Source organism: Centruroides vittatus, unplaced genomic scaffold, assembly GCF_030686945.1.
Source record: "Centruroides vittatus isolate TY-2023 unplaced genomic scaffold, ASM3068694v2 contig_474, whole genome shotgun sequence".
NCBI lineage: Eukaryota > Metazoa > Arthropoda > Arachnida > Scorpiones > Buthidae > Centruroides > Centruroides vittatus.
Genome location: NW_027122266.1, coordinates 365,599 through 386,104, shown reverse-complemented (window position 1 = coordinate 386,104; position 20,506 = coordinate 365,599). Strand labels below are relative to the sequence as shown.

The 20,506-nt window shown below is 30.8% G+C and overlaps 1 protein-coding gene across 6 annotated transcripts in view; it reads right to left on the bottom strand.

Moving 5' to 3' along the window:
• The window catches only part of Ranbp16 (Ran-binding protein 16), a 105,015-nt gene that overhangs the window by 34,073 nt on the left and 50,436 nt on the right, over positions 1 to 20,506 (bottom strand). For all 6 annotated transcript variants that reach the window (XM_067273337.1, XM_067273334.1, XM_067273336.1 and 3 more), the window contains exons 12-15: positions 18,687 to 18,822; positions 12,374 to 12,479; positions 10,129 to 10,338; positions 5,815 to 5,959 (exon numbers count right to left, since the gene is read on the bottom strand). In XM_067273337.1, coding sequence (XP_067129438.1) covers positions 5,815 to 5,959; positions 10,129 to 10,338; positions 12,374 to 12,479; positions 18,687 to 18,822 — 597 coding nt within the window. The remainder of the gene's footprint in view (positions 1 to 5,814; positions 5,960 to 10,128; positions 10,339 to 12,373; positions 12,480 to 18,686; positions 18,823 to 20,506) is intronic.

Genomic DNA, 20,506 nt, shown 5'->3' with positions numbered 1-20,506 from the left:
TTAGCATAACTCAAGTAGACAATTAATATTTAAATTTCCATTTATAAAATTAGAAGAACCAGACATGTCAAATGAAGCAAAACTTTGCCATGGTACCAAAAATCAGATATATATATTTCTATATCACATTTCATAATATTTTATTGCTGTTGTTAATCTTCATTAATAACATATAATTTTTGAAATAATGAGAACAACTTACCTCTGTGTTAATTAGCATATACATTAATAAGCATATACACATAATAAGCAATCACACATAATGATTCCATATATATATATGGAATCATTATGTTTGATTGCTGTGAGAAGAGAAATAATGCTTATAGTAATTTACATGGTTGCATCTCTTTATTTCATTCTTTTCTCTCATGGCATCTTTCAAGTTCCACAAATGTTCCTAGAACATTCTAGAACAATGTGTTTGTAAAGTAAAACGAAATAAACTTCCAGATTAACCCAACTTATTTATTTTGATTTCAAAACTGAAAGAAAGCAAAACCACATATAGAGTAAGTTTTGTTTAGCCTCACCAATGTTAAGCTTCTTCATTGATAATTATCAAAAGACATTCATTCCTAATAATATTGTAGAAAATACCATATCACCACAGGTCTCATTTAAAATCATCTTCAAGTGAGGATAATTCGAAGACATCCTTTAATCTCATCAAATACGAATTTTTTTTAAATCTGTTACTCCATTCGAATGTCATTTATGTGAACTTGTCTAATGTTACTTCCATGTAACTTTGTACAAATGTGGAGGGCAAAACTGTACTATTTCGCCAGGACCAGTCCGTCATGTGTAAATTTTGTTACCTGAGTCAGGAATCATTAGAATGACTTGGTCCCCAACTTTGAACCTTCTTATCGATGACCTTTGATTACAGTATTTGGTGTATGCTCTTTGGTTTTCATTTTCCATTCATGGAGCCTGATGCACTGCTGTTTCCAGTCTACCCTTGAGGTCTTTTAAGTAGTTGACAGCTGAACAAGACATGTTCAGAGAAGGGAGACCTTGCCAGCCCAAGTGGATTTGGGGATTGCAAGAGTACACATGCCTCTCTTCCATATAGTAGTCTGAATGGGGAAACCCCAGTCATGCACTTCTCTATAAGCAAAGAGCAAGAAGGGGATTAGTCTGTCCCAGTTTTTGGGGTTCCCTCACATAACATGAAGCATCTGTTTTAACACTTTATTCCATTGTTTGATCAGTCCGTTACTTGTGGCGTATCCCGGATAACTAAATTTGGGGGTGACGCCCAGGCGCTTCAAAAATTCTTGTATCAAGGCGGAAGTGAAATTGGTGCCTTGATCACATGCAATGATGTTTGAGATTCCAGTTCTAGTGAACAACTGTAGTAAGGCTTCACAAGCTGATGTAGCACTAAGTGAATGCATAGATATTGCCTCTGGCCAACAAGTGTGTTGATCCATAAGGCAAAGTACTTATTTATGTCCCCTTCCAGAAAGTGGTTCTATGGGCCCAATCATGTCAATGTTAACAACTTCAAATAAGAGTTCTGGTCTTAGTATGGGAGTTATCAGTGCTCTGTCGCTCACTTTGCAATTGGCTCAATTGGCAGCTCTTGCACATCTAGCAAAATTCAGCTATGTCTTGCAACATAGATGGCCAATAAAAGCCATATCGGATCCATTCTTTTGTCTTCCTTATTCCCACGTGCGCTCTGAAAACTGATTCGTGCACCAACTCCAAAACTTTTTTCTGTCTACTCTCAGGTAGAACCAACTGAAAGACTTTATCTTTGCAGTGTATTAATCTGTCTAATAAAATAAAATTTCCTTTATTTTGTACTAGTTCCTTTCAGATAGTCTCCAAAGTATAACATTCTGCTTGCTCTTCTCTCAGTTTCTATATGTTTGAGTTTGCACTGCACTCTCCTGATTGCTTTCATCCCCTACTTCTATGGTAGTGCTCCAATGGGGACTCCTGTCTCCTATCCCTTTTCCATGGAGTACATTATCTATATCTCCCTCATCACTTTCAATGACATACTCTCTTTTGATCTTGCAATTCTCTTCTCTGGGTGCCTCTTTCTCTTTTGATGTCTGGGTTTTGGCTATATCTTTGTCTCCACAGCTGATAATTTCCGTTTCCATGGAAACCAAGCTTTTATTCTCTTCTTCCAACATTTTATAAATACCCAGCAGTATGATATGATGGCCCTTCAGCCACCATAACTTCTATAGGGGATAATAAATTTTGTTTGCAGTAGTCTTAAACAGCCATAGGGACTTTTACTATCCATGCCTTAGTCTCTTCTCCAAACACTGAACTCAAAACTATCATCCTCCAGTCCCCACCATTTGAATCAGCAATGTTCTCAGGGCACAAGACTGGGATTTTTGTGCCTGAATCTATGACAGCTTCAGTATCTTGCCCATCTATGTTTACTGTAACATGTTGTAGGGGTTGAATGCTAGAAGCTGACTTCGAATGTGTAATCATTTTTCCCCCAAAGCATTCTGACCTTATGTTTGCCACTACTGTGTTGTCGTTTCGTCTCCAATCTGTTGAGGGTTTTTGAGTGCACCTATTGTTTATGGGCAAATTCCTTATCCTCTGCAGATAGAATTTAGAAATATGTTGGAGTGATCTACAAATAAAGCACTCCCTCCATTTCATTTTCTGGCAATAGATCCATTTTTCCTTGTACCCTGAAGATCTGAAAAACACCACAACCTTTGTGGATCATTATACGTTTCGGTTAGGTATTTTTCTTTACTTTCAAATTATAGATCACACTCTCTTGCCATGTCAGTAGGGTTGACCAGTCCTCACCCTGACAAACACTTATATAAGCCACCATGTTAACATCCAACGTATGCAATAATCTTTCTGACACGATCAGTTGTTTTAGAGTTTCAAAATCTGTTGCTTTCCTCAACTCACAATAATATTCCCAAGCCAACCCAAGCCAAGCAACTAGTCTTGACATAAATTGCATGTGAGTCTCATTAGGCCTATGCATATCTCTTCAAAAATTTTCTAAGCAGTATTGAGCTGACGGTCCACTTAGCATTCTGCTGTAAAATTTTGTTCCTGACAAAGTAAAAAAAAATTTTCCTACCCCTTCTCTGATGAATAATTAGTGCCATGCCTCAACTATTCACTCAGCTAGGTTGTTGATCAACTCTTCTTGTTCTGGAATACAATCACTTTTTTCATATATCTAATCCTGTTGACTGTGCCAATGTAGGTGACCCTATATCACTACAGGTCCTTTTTAAAAGAAAAACCTTTCAACAAGAAGAATTCGAATGCTGTAAGGTTTACGAAAAAGTTCGTTTTTTTGGAAGGATTAAAGAAAATGTTTCAAATCCTTCTTGTTTAAAAGTTTTTCTTTTAAAAAGGACCTGTAGTGATACAGGATCACCTACACATATATCACAGCTAATGTACAATTGTGATCTTGGCAAAGCTTGTTGTAAAATTATTCAATATATATAGAAACATGTCAGATAAGTTTAGTTTAAAATTTTTGATGATAGTAAATGTTAAAAAGTTAAATTCTTTATTAAATAAACTATATCATCACACACAACAATTGTTTTACATCTCTAATATTTTCTTGTGATGCATTAAAGTTGAATTAAGACAATTCATAATAATATCAGCAATAACAAAAACAACTCTACATGGTACTATGGCTTTGCAATTTACAGACAAGATCTTTTATGACACACTTTATACCAGTATGAGAGATCCAAGTTCATAACTGTTATGAATATCACCATCCAGATGTTCATATTTCAGCAGAAAATAATCCAAAATAATAAATTTGAATCCCATCCTATTTTATAACAAGATTACGATAGCAGAAAAGATGTTTAATTGAATGTCAAGATACTATTCAGTGAAGCAAGCAACAAGCAAAGGCCTATATATGTTCTTTACAATATTCTGAATATAGTAGGACTCTGATCATTAGGAGAATAATATATATAACTGTGCAATTCCAACATTAGAGCAAGTTTCTCATTAACTTATTATAATAGGTTAATGAGGAATTTGCTGGAAAACTCTTCTAATTCTGACGTTACAGAAATCATATTTAGAGACAAATGCAAAGTGTACCATACTTCTGGAAATACAAAATGCAGGAACAGAATCACAGATATACATACACCTGTAGTTCTGTTTCAGCATTTTGAATTTTCACATTTTATAGTAGCCAATAGGTTTTTCTGGAGATGTACAAAACTTGTTTGTGGTAACTGTATGAAAAAGTATATGAAATGTAATATCTTTTATTTTGATAGTAATACCCTATTCACACTGTATATTTTAAGCCAGCTTAAGGTATGAAATATGAACGGAACTGACTTAACGTTAAACCGGTTTAACTACCAACAACCGGCTCAGCTTAAATCGCTTTCTCAAAGAAGCTTAAGTCGCTTCAAGCTTTCCCCGTGGTTCGCTACAAGTTCAAAAATAATGGCGGAAGCAGATGTACAAATGTTTGAACAAACCAAGGTCCTAGAACCTTGCGAACAAATGATACTCTTCTCTGTTAGCATGTATATGCTGCTTCAGTACAAGAAGTTTAAATAATAATATAAATTTCTGTCAAAAATCCATTCTCATCACAGTTCTATCACTAAAGTGATATAAACATTGAGAGAATCGTGCTGCCAACGACAACGACATCACTGATAATAAATGTTAATAATTCCTAACTAATGTCTTATGCATTTTAAATAAGTTATTTATATTTTAAATTACTAAATATAAATTCATTTATGATGATTTATGAAAAATAAGCAAAAGTTTGATTTCATTTAAAATGTAATATTGAGTACACCCACTTGAGGGCTAAGCAAATAATTCGCTTTAATTACCTAGTGTGAACAAGTAGTTAATCTTGTTTTTGACAATGCGACTTAACTTAATTCTGCTTAAATCTTAATCCCGCTTAAAATGTACACTGTGAATAGGGTATAAGGATTTCCTTACTACTAAGGAAAGTCAAAATGTAGTTATTTTCAGTTTATTTTCAGTTAAAATTTTTTCAGAGTATTGTAGGCTAAATATTTATGATGATGAAAATGTTTGTTTGACTATCAATAAAATATTCAATATACTCGGTTGAAGATTATTTCTTTTTGAAGTAAAAAAATAAATATACTTGAAAGTTAACGACAATGATAATTTTTACAAAATAACTGGTAATTTCTAAAAAAGACATAAAATGACTGTTTCCCTAAATAACATTCAAATCCATAGTAACAAAAAGCAAAAATTCTAGTGATATAAATTTCATCAAAAACATAATTAAAGCAGAGATTCATTAATAGATAAAGCATTCCTGTCCTGGCATTTTAACAATTAGAATTAAATATAATCAATTATAATTTCCATTAAAATATTACAATTTTTTAAACAATTGCAATTCCACTAATGCATACTGAATTAAATAGATGTACTATATATCCTTATTTATATTAACAAGTAAAGAAAAATTTGAAACTAACATTGCAAATCAATCCTTCCATAAAATTTACAATATTTATTATTAAAATTATAGAAATATTTTCCCAATAATATAACAGGAAACTATGTAATATAATATAGTCTAAACATACTTCATTTTATTGGTATTTAATAAGTTTATCTCTCATAAAAAATACATTTAAAATTTTATAAGCTATGTATAGATTAAAAAATATTTTTATTGTATAAATTTCTTAACATTTATTGAAGTTTCACCCAATTTAAATGAATATTAAAAAAACCAATGTGCTATTTATTAAATATTAAGTAAAAAGATAATATGCAAATATTACTTACAGTATGATTATTGAGCATAAACTGAACTTCATCCAATTTAACCAATTTACGAACACTACTATAACCTACTGACAAATCATTCAACAATTGCAGAGTTTTTGATATTATTTGTTCACTGCTGCTCCAATATTTAAGGTTGGTAATGCTTAAAAAAATAATAATAATTTAAGAAATAAAATAATGTCAATTTGTAAATTATATTAATGCTAATAATTAACCATTTTAATGCCACTTTTGCCTCCAGATTTCAGAAAGTTTAAAGCTCATTTTCCATTGAAATGCTATTATTATAAGGATTAATATTCAGCTTAAGAAATAATTTATTTTACATTAACATAGTTTATTCATACTGTATTTGTTCGTTTAATGGCCAGCCATTATAAATGGAGGAGCTGTTATAATTGATGCCATTATATTCGGATAAAACCTTAAAATTTAAAAGGCTAAAAGACAATTTACCACAAAACTTTATTTTTAACGCAGAACATATATTTATTTGATTTATTTTAATTTTTACAATTTGAAATGTTACATATATGACATATCTACTGTATTTTCATTATTACCACAGCTTTTCAACAACAGTATAAACACTAACAATTACAGTACTACAAATGTTATATGAGTAAAGCTGTGTTCAGACAGATCTTCTTACATTAAGTCACATCTGGCCAATCAAAGATGGTGTTATTAAAAACATTACAAATATCATCATCTTTGATTGACCATATGTAATGTAACAATGTAAGAAGGGCATGTCTGAACACAGCCTTATACTATAACAAACATGCTGGTACCTAATTTCAATCTAGTTCAACACTGTAGTTTGAACTGCCAATATGCTTTGTTCAGCTTGTCAATGTTGACTTCAGTCTCAGAACAATCACACTCCATACAACTGCACTCACTTGCTTTGGAGATGTTTTTAGAATTAGAAAATTTTGTTTTATAAAATACACTTTTTAAATGTAATTTTGATTGGTAGCTCCTCTGTACAGTCCTTTTGCAAACCCCATTCTGCTCAAAAAAAGACCAATGTTATCATCAATCTCTTTACAACATTCAACAACCCATTCTACAATATGCCGGTATGATGCAGATTTTCATTTGCTGTAATGTGGTTACTCACGTTCATCATTAGAAATCCACTCTTGCACCTGTGCAAGAGTGGATTTCTTGTTAGCTTCAAAACTTGGTGCACCTGACTTGCAAAAAAAGAACTTTTTCACTTATGATGGCCTCCTGTTAAAGGTGAACAAATACAGTATAAAATTATTGAAAAACTATTTTCTTTAGGAAGCCAAATTTTGTTGAAATAAATCAAAAATGTTTCTATTATAACAAATAAATTTGACAAAATGAAGAAAGAAGTTTTATTAATATAGTACTTTCAATCAGTATTTAGTGTGTACATGAATAATTTCTTAATTTAAAAAAATAGTTTAATAAATAAATAATAAACAGAATAAATATGTTTTAAAATAGTAATTTAACATACAATAATTATAAACATATTAATCATTCTTAAATATATTAATAAGGCAAATGCAAAAACAACTAATTTCAAACAATATTTTGAGTTCCTTAAAAAGAAGAGAACATTGATATAAATTTTTAATTTTTATCTTTAAATCTGGATGGTATAGAAAATGTTATTTGGTTTTTTCTACATATAATCATTCAGCAACACACTATGATGTTTTATAATTATCATCTATTAATAACATAGTATAGTATAATTATCATCTAATACTGTTATTATGATGATAACTGTATATTAGTTTAATTAGCTCATTAAATGTTAAAATTATAGACCTTTTATGTTATACTATGGTGATGCCAGCCAAACTATACAGAAAGAATATTTTAGCCTTAATGACGGCTAAAGAAAAACTGCAATTTCTGATAGAATGCAGACATAACAAAGTTTTCCCAATGTCAATTTACGTACTATTAATACATTGATCAATATAGATGATGCTATTTAATTATAATGTATTGAAATTAAAATATTAGCATCTATCGTTTAAAATATTGAAAAATATGTTTATTCTCATACCATATTTGTCAATGTATCAATAGTTTCTTACATCATCAATTTACAATCTACTATATTTTTATAAATGAAAGTAATTATCTTGATAAATAAAATAATAATTTAGAGGATAAATCTAAATAGAGCATTCACTTTTTTAATATATCAAACAAATCAAATCAGTTATAATCCTTTGTCTAATTTTCTACTAGAATTAATTTCTAAATAAACAATAGTGATTCTGAAATAAAATTAGTTAAGGAATAAAATAGCACAAAATGATATTCTTAAATATTTAACAAAAAAATGTTATATTTTTAATTGTGTTGGGATTGTCATCTGTGGACATTTTAGACTGTTTTACATATTTGTGCAGAGTTGTAGCCTACAAAGAAAGGTCATCTCTGTAGTGAAGAATGGTTGTTCCAGGTGATTGGACATGGCGAGCAAGAAAGATATGACTAGTATTTGTAATGCAATTTTTACTTTATTAAAATAATTATTAGATTATTAGCTTCTTAGAGTTGTTAGCTTCAATTGTAATATTGGAACACATCACATTATCACAAGTGAAAACAACAGTAATTTTCTATAAAGTCTTACTGTTATTTTCTCTGTATATATTTTCAAAATATTTTTTTCTGTTTTTAATAAGTAATTAGCTCAATAAAATTTAAATATCATAACTTTAGATGAAATTTAAGAAAGAATAAAATCTGATATAGTAGAGATTTGTTAATCTGACATCTGGTAATCCATCCTCATCAGACATCCTCTAAACAGAGTCCAGTAATAATCTAGATTATTCAGATTGTCCAACAATAATCTAGCATACTAATATTCCTCAAATTGAAATTTGCTGGGTTTTCCATGTAACCATATAATCTTTAGTGTTCCATATCACTAATGATCTCAGCTGGAAATCAAGACAAAGGTGTGGCCACACATATTGCTACATGTTGAGAGATTGACTATGGGCTCAAAAGAAATAATTCATTTTGTTACAGCACTTTGTGTCATGTCAGACATTTTCAGTGCTTTCCTGTGCTTAATATATGTTTGTGTCACAACTGCAAAATAACATTTCTGCAATGTTCAGATTACATGTGACTTGTCAAATTTTGCAAAAATACAAAAAATGTCTGGTAATCTAGCATTTTCAATAGTACAAAACCATTCTAAATGCTGAATTACAAGAATTCTACTGTAATTAAAATTATTTATTTTAAAAAACATCACTTTTGTTTTGTATAATTTTGCACATTTTGTTCTTTAAATCTGAGTTTAGTTGCTGTTTAATTTGATTTAGTACAGAAAATCCTTATTAATTCAAATTCAGACAGTTCGAATCCTGTTAATTTGTAACTGTACTTTTGTTCCTGCTGATGATATAGAGGCTTACATGTTAAGGAATTTGGTTAGTTTGAAATACATCTACTTTGAAATTTGAAGTGAAAATTCTTTCCAACTATGATATGCATATGTTAACTCATTTGTTCAGGTCAAAGTGCCTCTATGCTATAAGAGAACAATAGACCAAGAACAACTCTAATCTGGTAAATATGGCTTTGCTTTTACAGTGGACTACCCTTTTTTCTCTTATCTCTTAAAATGTGACTGGTTTTTGAAATTGCAAGATTGGGCTACAAGTAGCAGATTGAGATATTTGTAGGCTACATTTGGGAGACTTGCTACTTTTTGGACCACTTTAAAAGTATAAAGACTGAAATGTTAAAACAATTTCTAAAACAATGTTATGTTTATACATTTGTAATAAATATTTGTTTTTACAATTTTCAGAACTGTTGGTACAAATTCAATGTATGATAGAGAAGTAATTTTGTACTATATCTTAATTCATTATATTTATTTAAATATAATGAATATTATTACAACCTCATATATCATTCTAAAAATAACTGATTCAAATAAACATTTTGAACTAAACATATCACAGAATTACATCCCTTATTCTACTGCTTTGTATTTTGCATCTGAATAAAAATTTTCCTATTTTTCATATATATCCCTAACTCAAACTTGCCATTTTTTGGTCTCTTAAAATTTAAAATTTAGGGTTTTACTGTAATAAGCCTCTTTTTTTCCTTCTGAGGACTCAAGAATTCCGCCAACACATTTGCAGATTCCCACTAGACTGTGAACTACAGTTGAGAAACACTGCATTACCCAAATTATCTTGAATATTCAGGTAAAAAAATTTTTAGTGTCAGCACTATTAATTAGTATTATAAATATTTCGTAAAAATAAAAATTCTTACATTTTTCTAATAAACACACTAAGCACCATAGATTCATCACTAAGTCCTAATACTTCAGATAATCTCCTATATACTTTAGATGTTTTCTGAACTTGATCACCAACATATATTTTCCGAAACTGCTCAAAAAAACTTAACATTGCTAATTCAAGCCTTTCACAACCACTTTGTGCCAACCGAGAATCAGTGAGGTTCATCAACTGAAGGACCCTACAAATAAAATATATAAATTCTAAATTTTTTTAAACATAAAAATGTATAAGAAAGAGAATATATATATATTATGATTATATATACAGTCAAACCTTGGATGACGAATACCTCTGTTTACAAACAAAATTTTGAACACCTTATTTGCTCTGGTTAACTCAGTTTCTGAACAAGCTACTTAGCAGAATGGCCACCAATGGTCAACTTCCTATACTTCCTATGTTAAAGAAAATCAATGATTCAACCAATCAACAACAAGATTACCAATTCAGAAGTGGCACCAAGAGTCGCCTTGCATCATTAGATGTCACAACACAAACCAATGATGATGATGTTATTCAAATTAGATTTCAATATGCATGTGGGTAAGATACTACTTCTGGTTTTTGGTACACATCAAAATTCAATTTAAATCAAATTAATTAATAAAAACCATGTTAATTGACATTCACACATTATAAATGACATCCAATAATTTGTATTTAAAGGTGTTTAACTAAACATTAAACTTTAATATTATAATATATAATAACAAAAATTTATTAATGTATTATATATTATAATATTAATGTTTAATATAATACATGTTAATAATAGGCAGCCAGTTAATTAAAACTCTGGTTTTTACACCAAAACTGAAACTAAAATTAAAAATAAAATCAAAATTAATTAATTAATTTAAATCAAATCAATTGAATCATAATATTTCAGAAAGTGTGGATAAAACACTTGTCTATCTTGATTGATTTGGTTATATTTCATCCAGGCAGAATCGAGTCTCTATTTATAGCACTTTTTGTAAAGTGTTAGTTTCAGTTTTAATTGGCAGAAATGGATATGTGTGAGAATCCAATATATCATAGATATCATCATACTGATTCAATTGTTGTCGAATCTACTACCTGAGAAAATCTCCAGTTACACTTTCTCAACAACAAAAAAAGATGCATTTCCGTGATCTGCTGACCTCTTAGCTGAACAATATTGGACTGATATCGAAATTGATGGCTGAAGGGTCAGTTGTCGCCCGTTCTTCTTGGACTGAAGTCTTCAAAAAATTTTCTGTGCCCATGCAAAATTTTACTTGATTGGATTTCACCATTGACCAATGGTGCCGGCGAGAACGAACCTTCCTGATGATCTTGACCCAGACTTTCCCGATCCAGAACTTTCTGAACCCTTTGAGAACAATAACGGACTCTGTAGTCTCAACGAAATCTATCATCACTTTGCGGACATCCTCTATTCCAGGTATTTATTGACTCGTGAAAATCTGTAAACTCTCTCTCTTGAGAACCACAGAAATATCTAGACCTATTTTAGTTCAATTTATTATAACTTGTAAACAATATAAATTGTATACAATGTATTTTCCCTTACAAATAAACAGTTGTTTAGTTAACCTGGCATCTGAGTGATTCACTTCCAGGATGCCGTCTCTGAACCCTCCTCAATCCCAAAACCGATCGCCTGTGCACGCGACTGCTCGCATGACCTACGTTCTAATATTGAATCAACACGATGTCTTGGCTTCTGTGTCAATCAAAACATGGTGGTGTCAATCCTGACAATGCACTAAAGCGATGCTGACACTCCAGTCACATGGATATACATAATATTATATTATATTGCATTTGTAGGCTTCTTACTCATGAAATGTTGCTAAAAAGATAAAAAGAAGTTTTTATTTTAAAGGTCAAAAATCGATTAATCCATTTTACATTGTTTCTTATGAGAAAATTTGTTTCGGTTTGAGAACAATCAGGTTTCTGAACAACTTTTAGGAACAAATTAAGTTCGTAAACCGAGGTTTGACTGTATGTATATATATAAGCAAAATATACGAAATAAAGATATAAAATCTGAAATAAAAATTTATACAAAAATTAAAAGACAAGTTTGATATTTAAAAATAAACAAAAAAAGTTTAGCATGTACAGCATTTAATTATTTTACTTTGAAAATATTTAAACTATTCAAATATTAATTCAACAATGACAAAAATAAACATTCATAGATTAAATTATAAGCTAACCTGCAAACTAATTCTCCATCCATTGCATCATGCTCATCAGCACTATTGAAAGAAACACGACCCCCTACTGCTGCTCCAATAATGTAAACAAGCCATGTTAATCGACCTGAAAAAATAAAAATTGGCGTGAATTCATTTTATTGGGTTGTTCGGAAAGTTCGTAGCGATTTTTGATAGCCAACAGTTGAGACACTGATTGATGCAAAAATGATTAGAATTGTACAAACCAATGAATATTACGATAAATGACCTTGAGACGCGTCAGTTACAAAAAAACCGTTAAGATGATTCAAATAGCATTTAATTTGTCTCACTGCAAAAAATGGATGCGAACAACGTGCATTATCGACACTTGTTTCTTTTCTTTTTTCGTAAAGGCAAAAATGCTGTACAAACAGCAAAAAAGATATGTGATGTTTATGGTAGGAATGCTGTATCAGAATCAACTGTTCGAAAGTGGTTTGCAAAATTTAAAATGGGTAATTTCAGCCTTGAAGATGCTCCTCGCTCAAGAAGACCTCCTGTTATTGAAGAAAACCAGATCAAAGCATTATTGGATGAAAACCCTCATTACACAACTCGAGAGATTGCAGAGAGAGTGAAGTTATCAAACAGTACTGTATTTCAACATCTAAAGAAGCTCGGATATGTGAATTATTATGACATTTGGATACCTCACGACTTAACGGAAAAAAACTTACTGGATCGCATCTCCATTTGTAATTCTCTTGAAAGACAAAATGAAAATGACCCTTTTCTGAAGTGTTTAGTGACAGGTGATGAAAAGTGGATCATTTATAACATCAGCTGAAAACGATCATGGAGTAAGAAAAATGAATATTCATTAAAAACTCCAAAGGCCGGTCTTCATCCAAAGAAGATATGCTCACTGTCTGGTGGGATTGGAAAGGAATCCTGTACTACGAGCTGCTTCCACAGAATCAAACAATTGATTCTGATAAATATTGTTCCCAATTGGATAAGCTGAACATGGCAATTAAAGAAAAATGTCCAGAACTGGCCAACAGAAAAGGCATTGTGTTTCACCAAGATAATGCCAGACCTCACACATCTTTAAGAACACACCAAAAATTATTGGAACTAGGCTGGGATGTTTTACCCCACCCCCCTTACTCACCCGACCTTGCCCCATCGGACTACCATTTGTTCCGTTCTCTACAAAATTCCCTTCATGATAAAAACTTTGATACTTTGGAAGCTTGCAAAAACCACGTGGATCAGTTTTTCGCAGGAAAAACTGGAAAGTTCTACAAAGAGGGTATCATGAAGTTGCCCCATAGATGGCAACATGTCATTAAAAACAATGGTGCATACATAATGGAATAAAAGTATATTTTTAGTATATGTTTAACCCCTTCGTACCCGCAATCGAACTGAGTTCGATCGGTTTACATAGCGTTACACAGAAAATGGTGTTTTAGACCCTCGGAGAAAAAAAATCGGCGAAAAAAAAAATGTTTTTTTGGACTTTCGGATGTATTTTCAGACCCCAAATTTTTTGAAAAATTTTTTCCCGCGCGAAAAAATTTTATTGCGATTTTAATTAACCCTTAATGACGGGCAATTAACGCTTAATTGTTTTTTTATGGGATTTTTTTATAGAACTTTATTTATCCTTCTAAACTTCTAGCGCACCGATTTTACTTCGGTAAAGTTATTTAAAGCTATTTTCTGATGTAAAAAACAACATCCAATAGTTTTTTAATTTTTTTAATTAATAGATTTTTTTATAATTACGTTTAATTAAGTCGGGGGGGGTCGGAAATTTCAATAAAAATCGTAATTAAAAAAAAAAGTTTTGAAATATCCAGCCATCTAGTATTCACCCTACTTTTTACCCTTCTCCTCCCGAGAGTTTCATGAGAATGTCCCGCGAAACACGACACCAGCTGTTCTCAAGGTCATCCAGCTGTGTAAACAATGACTCATCAGTGTCAAGTTTCGCGCTAAGGCGAGAAAAAGGAAATTGTACTTTGAAGTGTTTTCTTCAAAATTAACACATTTCTTTCGTTTTTTTTCGTTTTTAATATTTTTTAATGTAATTAAACATAATTAACTCAAAAAATTTAAAAAAAAAACGCAGCGGAAGGGGTTAAATAAAAGTATATTTTAAATTATACAACCAATTAAAAACAATTGTAAACTGTTTTGAGAAAATTTATAATATTATGTAGTTATATCTCAGCAGATTAGAATTTGGGCTATATTAAAAATAATTTGCTTAGCATAACTTAGTTCTAAACAGAATCAATGCGATTCTATAAGCAAACAGCTATGTAATAAATAAGCTTGGTACCAAAATAAATTATGCACCAAAAAAGGCAATAGTGAAATTGAATAAACTGGAACTTGGAACTTTATTAGAGTAAACGTAATGACAACAATAATAAGTAATTACAATATCATAGCAAAGTGGTTAATTGCCGGTGTAAGAATGGTACAATTTAAAGACATCTTTAGTACCTTTTAGGATCTTCTCTTGCTTGAATAAATATGGCAATAGAGTTGGTCATGGAGACACTCATTGACAGCTGAAGGTGGTATCTCATCTCTTTTCCACAAATGCCTGATGGACATCTGAAGACTGGGAATGACAAACAAGTGTGACAACATGACAAAAATACTTCTGTGAAAATGTAGCTGCTTGCAGCTCTCCATAAAAGGCAACAAAATGGTGTACGACTTCCTGAAGATATTGCTATGCCATCAATTTACCTCATATCACTATTATATCATTTAAGGTGGCTCCTCAGGTCAGCATGCCAACAGTGGTGACAGTTATATTGCTTAATAGTAAAGGCAGAATTGAAGTGCTCACCAGTGGGATTCATCACACTTGATGGTTATCCATTCCCAAATAGACTTGAGATTCATTGCTAAAGGCAATACACTGCCAATCTATAGTAGTCCATTCTTTGTAATGATACTATTATAAACAAAGCTAATTATGTTGGGATGCTAATAGGCATGCAAGATGCAGCAATTGCTATGCATGCAAATTTGCATATTCTAATCTGTTTTACCAATGAAGACAGTGTTCTGTAGCAACGCTTCCACCTGCTTCTGGATAGTGGACAAAGACACTGTTATGCAGCTATTCATGTTTGGTTTTACAATCAGACAATCATCTGTCCTGATGATCTGCCTGGGTCATCCAGAGCCTGCCTGCCATGTATGTATGCTCTGACATACATCCACTGCCCCAACACCTAAGTCAAGTCAGAATAGCCCTGATTGTGAGAAAATCAGCAAAATGAACATCCTGTTTCCCTCAGCCTAATGATAAATCTTTTGTATCAGCAGTATAATATTTCCTTTTCTCAAAGTGTACCCATGTAACCCATTCCTTTTCTCAAACTGTACCAGCTGTGTGTAATTTCTGACTGTGTCATACAGATATTTCAGGAGTTTGAAGATCTTCAAACAAGTACAGTGAAAATCCTGAACACAGTGAGTTCCTGTAAGTCTTTTTATAGGAACTGAAGTAGCAATTTTAAGGCATTCCAGTGGCATATCTTTTATGTGCAATCAGACCATAGCTATAATCATTGAAATACCTTCTGAGACATAGCTGAAGGGAATTTTGTAATTGGACAATTCTGAGTGCATAACTGTTTTGTCAATAAGTATACAGTCAAACCTGTTTTTATGCGGTCTTTTTTTGTGCGATTTTTTTTATGTGATTTTTTTTTTGTGCAGTATAGTTGGCAACTAGTCTCGTGCGATTTGTCATGTCTCATGTTGACTTATTATAGTGAAATAAACTTATTATAGTAATATTATTGCATGAATATGCGAAAAATGAAATAATTTATTTTTTAAATCAACAAAACACCACCTGAACAAAAATATGTAGAACAGATGATAGACGAGACGATGCAGTCAAGTGCTGACATCTGTTGTCAATATATTCTATTTCGTACGATTTTGAGTTATTTTCTATGTGAGACTTTTTTATGCGGTCCCTATTGACCGCATAAAAAAAAATATTTTTTAAATTGTGTTGCAAAAACTATTTTTTATAGCCACTCGTGAAGTTTCAAGCGATTTTTTTTATGCGGTCCCTATCCACCGCATAAAAACAGGTTTGACTGTATACCATATTTTACGGACTATAAGACGCACTTTTTCTTTGAAAAATTGTCTCCAAAATTCAGATGCGTCTTATAGTCCGTAGCATCTTATAGGAATTTTTTAAAAAAATTGCTTAAAAATTAAGTCCATAAAATACGGTAATCATTCTGGCTGTATCATTAAAAAATAAGAATAAAAGATGAAGGAATGTAAAGAATTGTTCAAAGTTCTCTATAGCCATTGTTTTGTTTCCTTATTGAATTATTGAGACAGAGATATCTTAATATGACTAAAATCTTATCTATAAATCTTAATATGAAAATAAATCTTTATATTTTCATTTATGTGCATTCTCTTATATATTAAAATAATTTAAAATTTATGTTCAAAATCATTAAAATATAGCAGACATTTTGCTAACCTTAATTACATATAGCATAGAACCAGAGCTTTCAAATTCAAATATGCCTGTCTTTGTATCAGTTTTTGATAATAGTAGTTTAAAATTGAACAGATAAAAGTTCAATATAAAATGACAGTACCTGACTGAAGTAGCCAGAAAAAATTTAATTTGAAGATTGATGATTTATTTTTATTGTAAGTCCACGGATTTTAGGGCACGACCTCAATCAAAAAACTGTTAAAATTTAGTCTTTTCGAAAGTTTAATGTAAACATCACTGATATAAAAAACTCTCCTCGGAGAGAATCAGATCAGATGTCACTGTTTGTATCAACAATCAAGTGGGAAAGTTGACACTTAGATGTCAAAGAATGCAAGTCATCGTCGATCACACGACCCCTTTCCAATGACAATTGTATAAAAGCAAGACAGCCACCAGAAGCTCGGGGTGCGTGATCAAAAAAGGATGTTTTTTATTGGTGCTTGTGTCCATTTTGGTCTCTCGTCCCAATCCTATCCAAGATGATGATGGTGGAAGACATAACTGCTCCAGAACTTCCACACAGAACCCAATCGCCACATATAGCTCTCCATCAACATATCAAGATAATTATTAGCGGACTGTGAACTCTCTCTCTCAACGGAAGTAGGCATAGCTGTCATAGAGTAGCTCCGTTGTAAATAATAGACACTTGCAGTCAGGAGGATACAGCCTTATATAACCTTTATATTAGTCTTATAACCTTAGCCTTATAGCCTTATATTTAGCCTTATATAGCCTATATAACCTTAGCCTTATATAACCTATATATGTATTGCTCTGTATATCCTCTTGTATCTTATAGTTAGTTATATAATAAACCTTTATTTTGTTATTTGTTAAACCTGTCAACCTGTCTTGCTCGGCAACGGACACCTATCGGCCTATCCAACCCCCTCACCACTCAATTGAAAGCCATCCAAAAGACAAAGTGGGAGAGTTTTGCCAACTTGACGTGTAAGTGGCAATTGGGAAGTGGACCAGTGCCCTCGTAATCTCATTATTAATTTTTTATTTATGGATTATAAAGTTAATGCCTTAGGAAAGAAATACCTTCCCTGATTAACAATATGCATGATTTATTTGTATGATTACATTTCTTCTGACTTCTTTCAATATGGAATAGTTTTTGTATGACATTTGGTGTTAAAAGCTAGAGATATTTTGGTGTTTAATTGAAAAAGTAGAAAAATTAAATTAAATTTGTGCAAATAGTATAGATTTATTAAATTTTGCTGATAAGTAAGTTATAATTGTACCTCTTCCGATTTATTAACTAAAATCGAAAGATTTGTTTAAACACATCCTCTTAAATTAATTGGTTTATTGTAGTATTTTTACTGGTTTTTAAGGCCTGGAACCAATCTTTCAATTTTCCATAATGACATATTTTTTCTATATAGACTTTTCAGAACCTATCTACTATGTATAAACAAAATTGGGTATATATACAATTAAAGACTAAAAAACAACTTTTTATTATGAAAATAATATAGTTAAATAATTAAGATAGAATGAATTTTCAAGACCATCTTTCCCAAAATCAATTCTGTTTACATTAAGGCTTACAGTAAGAAATAAAAAGATTAATTATATACTTTTAATTTGTTTGCAAACAAAATTGAATTTATCTCTCTATTTTTCTATAAGATATCTATAAATTTTTTTTTATTTTAAAACTGTTAATAAAATGCATTTGTATGAAAAGTATGTTATAATTTTAAGTATTAAATTTTTATTTTTATATATAATTTATCCACAAAATAAAAGAACTACCTTCTTGTACAGCAATATCAAGCTGCAATGAACTTTTGGAGCCAAGTAATTCTTGGTAAGTTTGAGCCGACTGATCAAATAACTGAACTAAGAGGGCACAAGTTTTTTCATATTCACATCGTCCTATTGTTGACAGCTGTATAAAAAAATAACAAAATTAAAAAAATAAAAATATATAAATTTTAGATAATTAGAATAAATAAATATTCTAATTAAAATCATAAATATATATCTAATATATGTTTAGCAATAGCTTATCAAATATAGAAATTTAAACACCAATTTTAATTTTCTCACAAAATCAACCAATATACTGTTTTAATTGGAATTTCTGATAAAAATGAAACATTTATCATAGCTCTTTCAAGTTTATCATCATTCATATTTATGATAATTAAAGTTAAATTATATGATTTTTAAATAGCAAAAAATATTTGAACATAAATAGAGCATAGTTTGAAAACCAGTGTTTTCATAATTTTATGTACATTGTCCCCAGCAATTTAAATTTAAAAACTTCTAAGTTATAAATTATTATAACATAAACATCTTTAACTAATTCAAGAGTTATACAAAATAATTATTTAAATCTTGCTTTCCTACAAATTAATTGTTTTCAGGCAGAGATATCATCATTAACAGGCTTATTATTCCCACATTAACATAAAATATCTGGAAACTGTTCTTATACAAAGAATAGTCTGATATAGATAACAAGGAGAAGGCCAGATGTTTGAGTCTCCAATTCAAATGAAACTTGGTGAACACAAATAAAAGGACCAACTTCAAGCATTTCTGAAAAACAGGCCTCTGAAAATTGAGTGTTTAGCTTATAGTCTTTGGAAGTTTCACTTTTCCTTATAACAGCTATCACTGCTATAAGGAAAAGTGGATAAGATGCTATTGGAGCTACAAAATGCAGGTTCAAACCTTCAAAATTTTAGTTTTTTTTATATGTAACAAAATTATTTTATTATTTTAACATATCATTAGCATTATTATTCCTCACATTTAAAGCTTATAAAGCAAGACATTTAAAGAATGTGATGTCATTTCCTGTTTAGTGAAAATAAAATCTCTGTAGATTTAACCCTTATATGTTGTCAAATAAAATTTTTTATTTCTTAATATTAATTTTCAGATATGATGGTATTGTTACATTTGAAGTGTAACAAACATGAGCACATGAGGAAATTGTCCATAACATTATTTAAAAAAAAAAAAAAAAAAATCACTGCAACCACACTACTCTATTTTCATATTAAGCTTGTCTTTTTTGTCCATTTGCAGTAATCTCTAAAGCTTATTCACTTGTGACATAGTATGTAACCATGAGCAAAAATGTCTGAAAATAAATATTAAGAAATAAAAATTTTATTTAACAACATACAAGAGTTAAATCTACAGAGACTTCATTTTCACTAAACAGGAAATGACAGCACATTCTTTAAATGCCTTGTTTTATAAGCTCTGAATGTGAGGAATAATAATGCTAATGATATGGTAAATAATAAAAGAATTTTTTTACACATAAAAAAGTAAAATTTTGAAGATTCAAACCTATATCTTGTAGCTCCAGTACTTAGAATCTTATCTATATGGCTATTGCCATTACAAGGAAAAGTAAAATTTCCAACAACTTACAAGCTAAACACTCAATTTCAGACACCCTTTTTCAGAAACACTTGAAAAAGTGGGTCCTGTTATTTGGACAATGAGTTGTTTGTGTTTAGGGCTATATGCTAGCCAAGTTTCATTAGAATTGGAGACCTGAACATCTGACCCTCTCCTTGTAAGTAGCTATCTATCTTTCTGCTTCC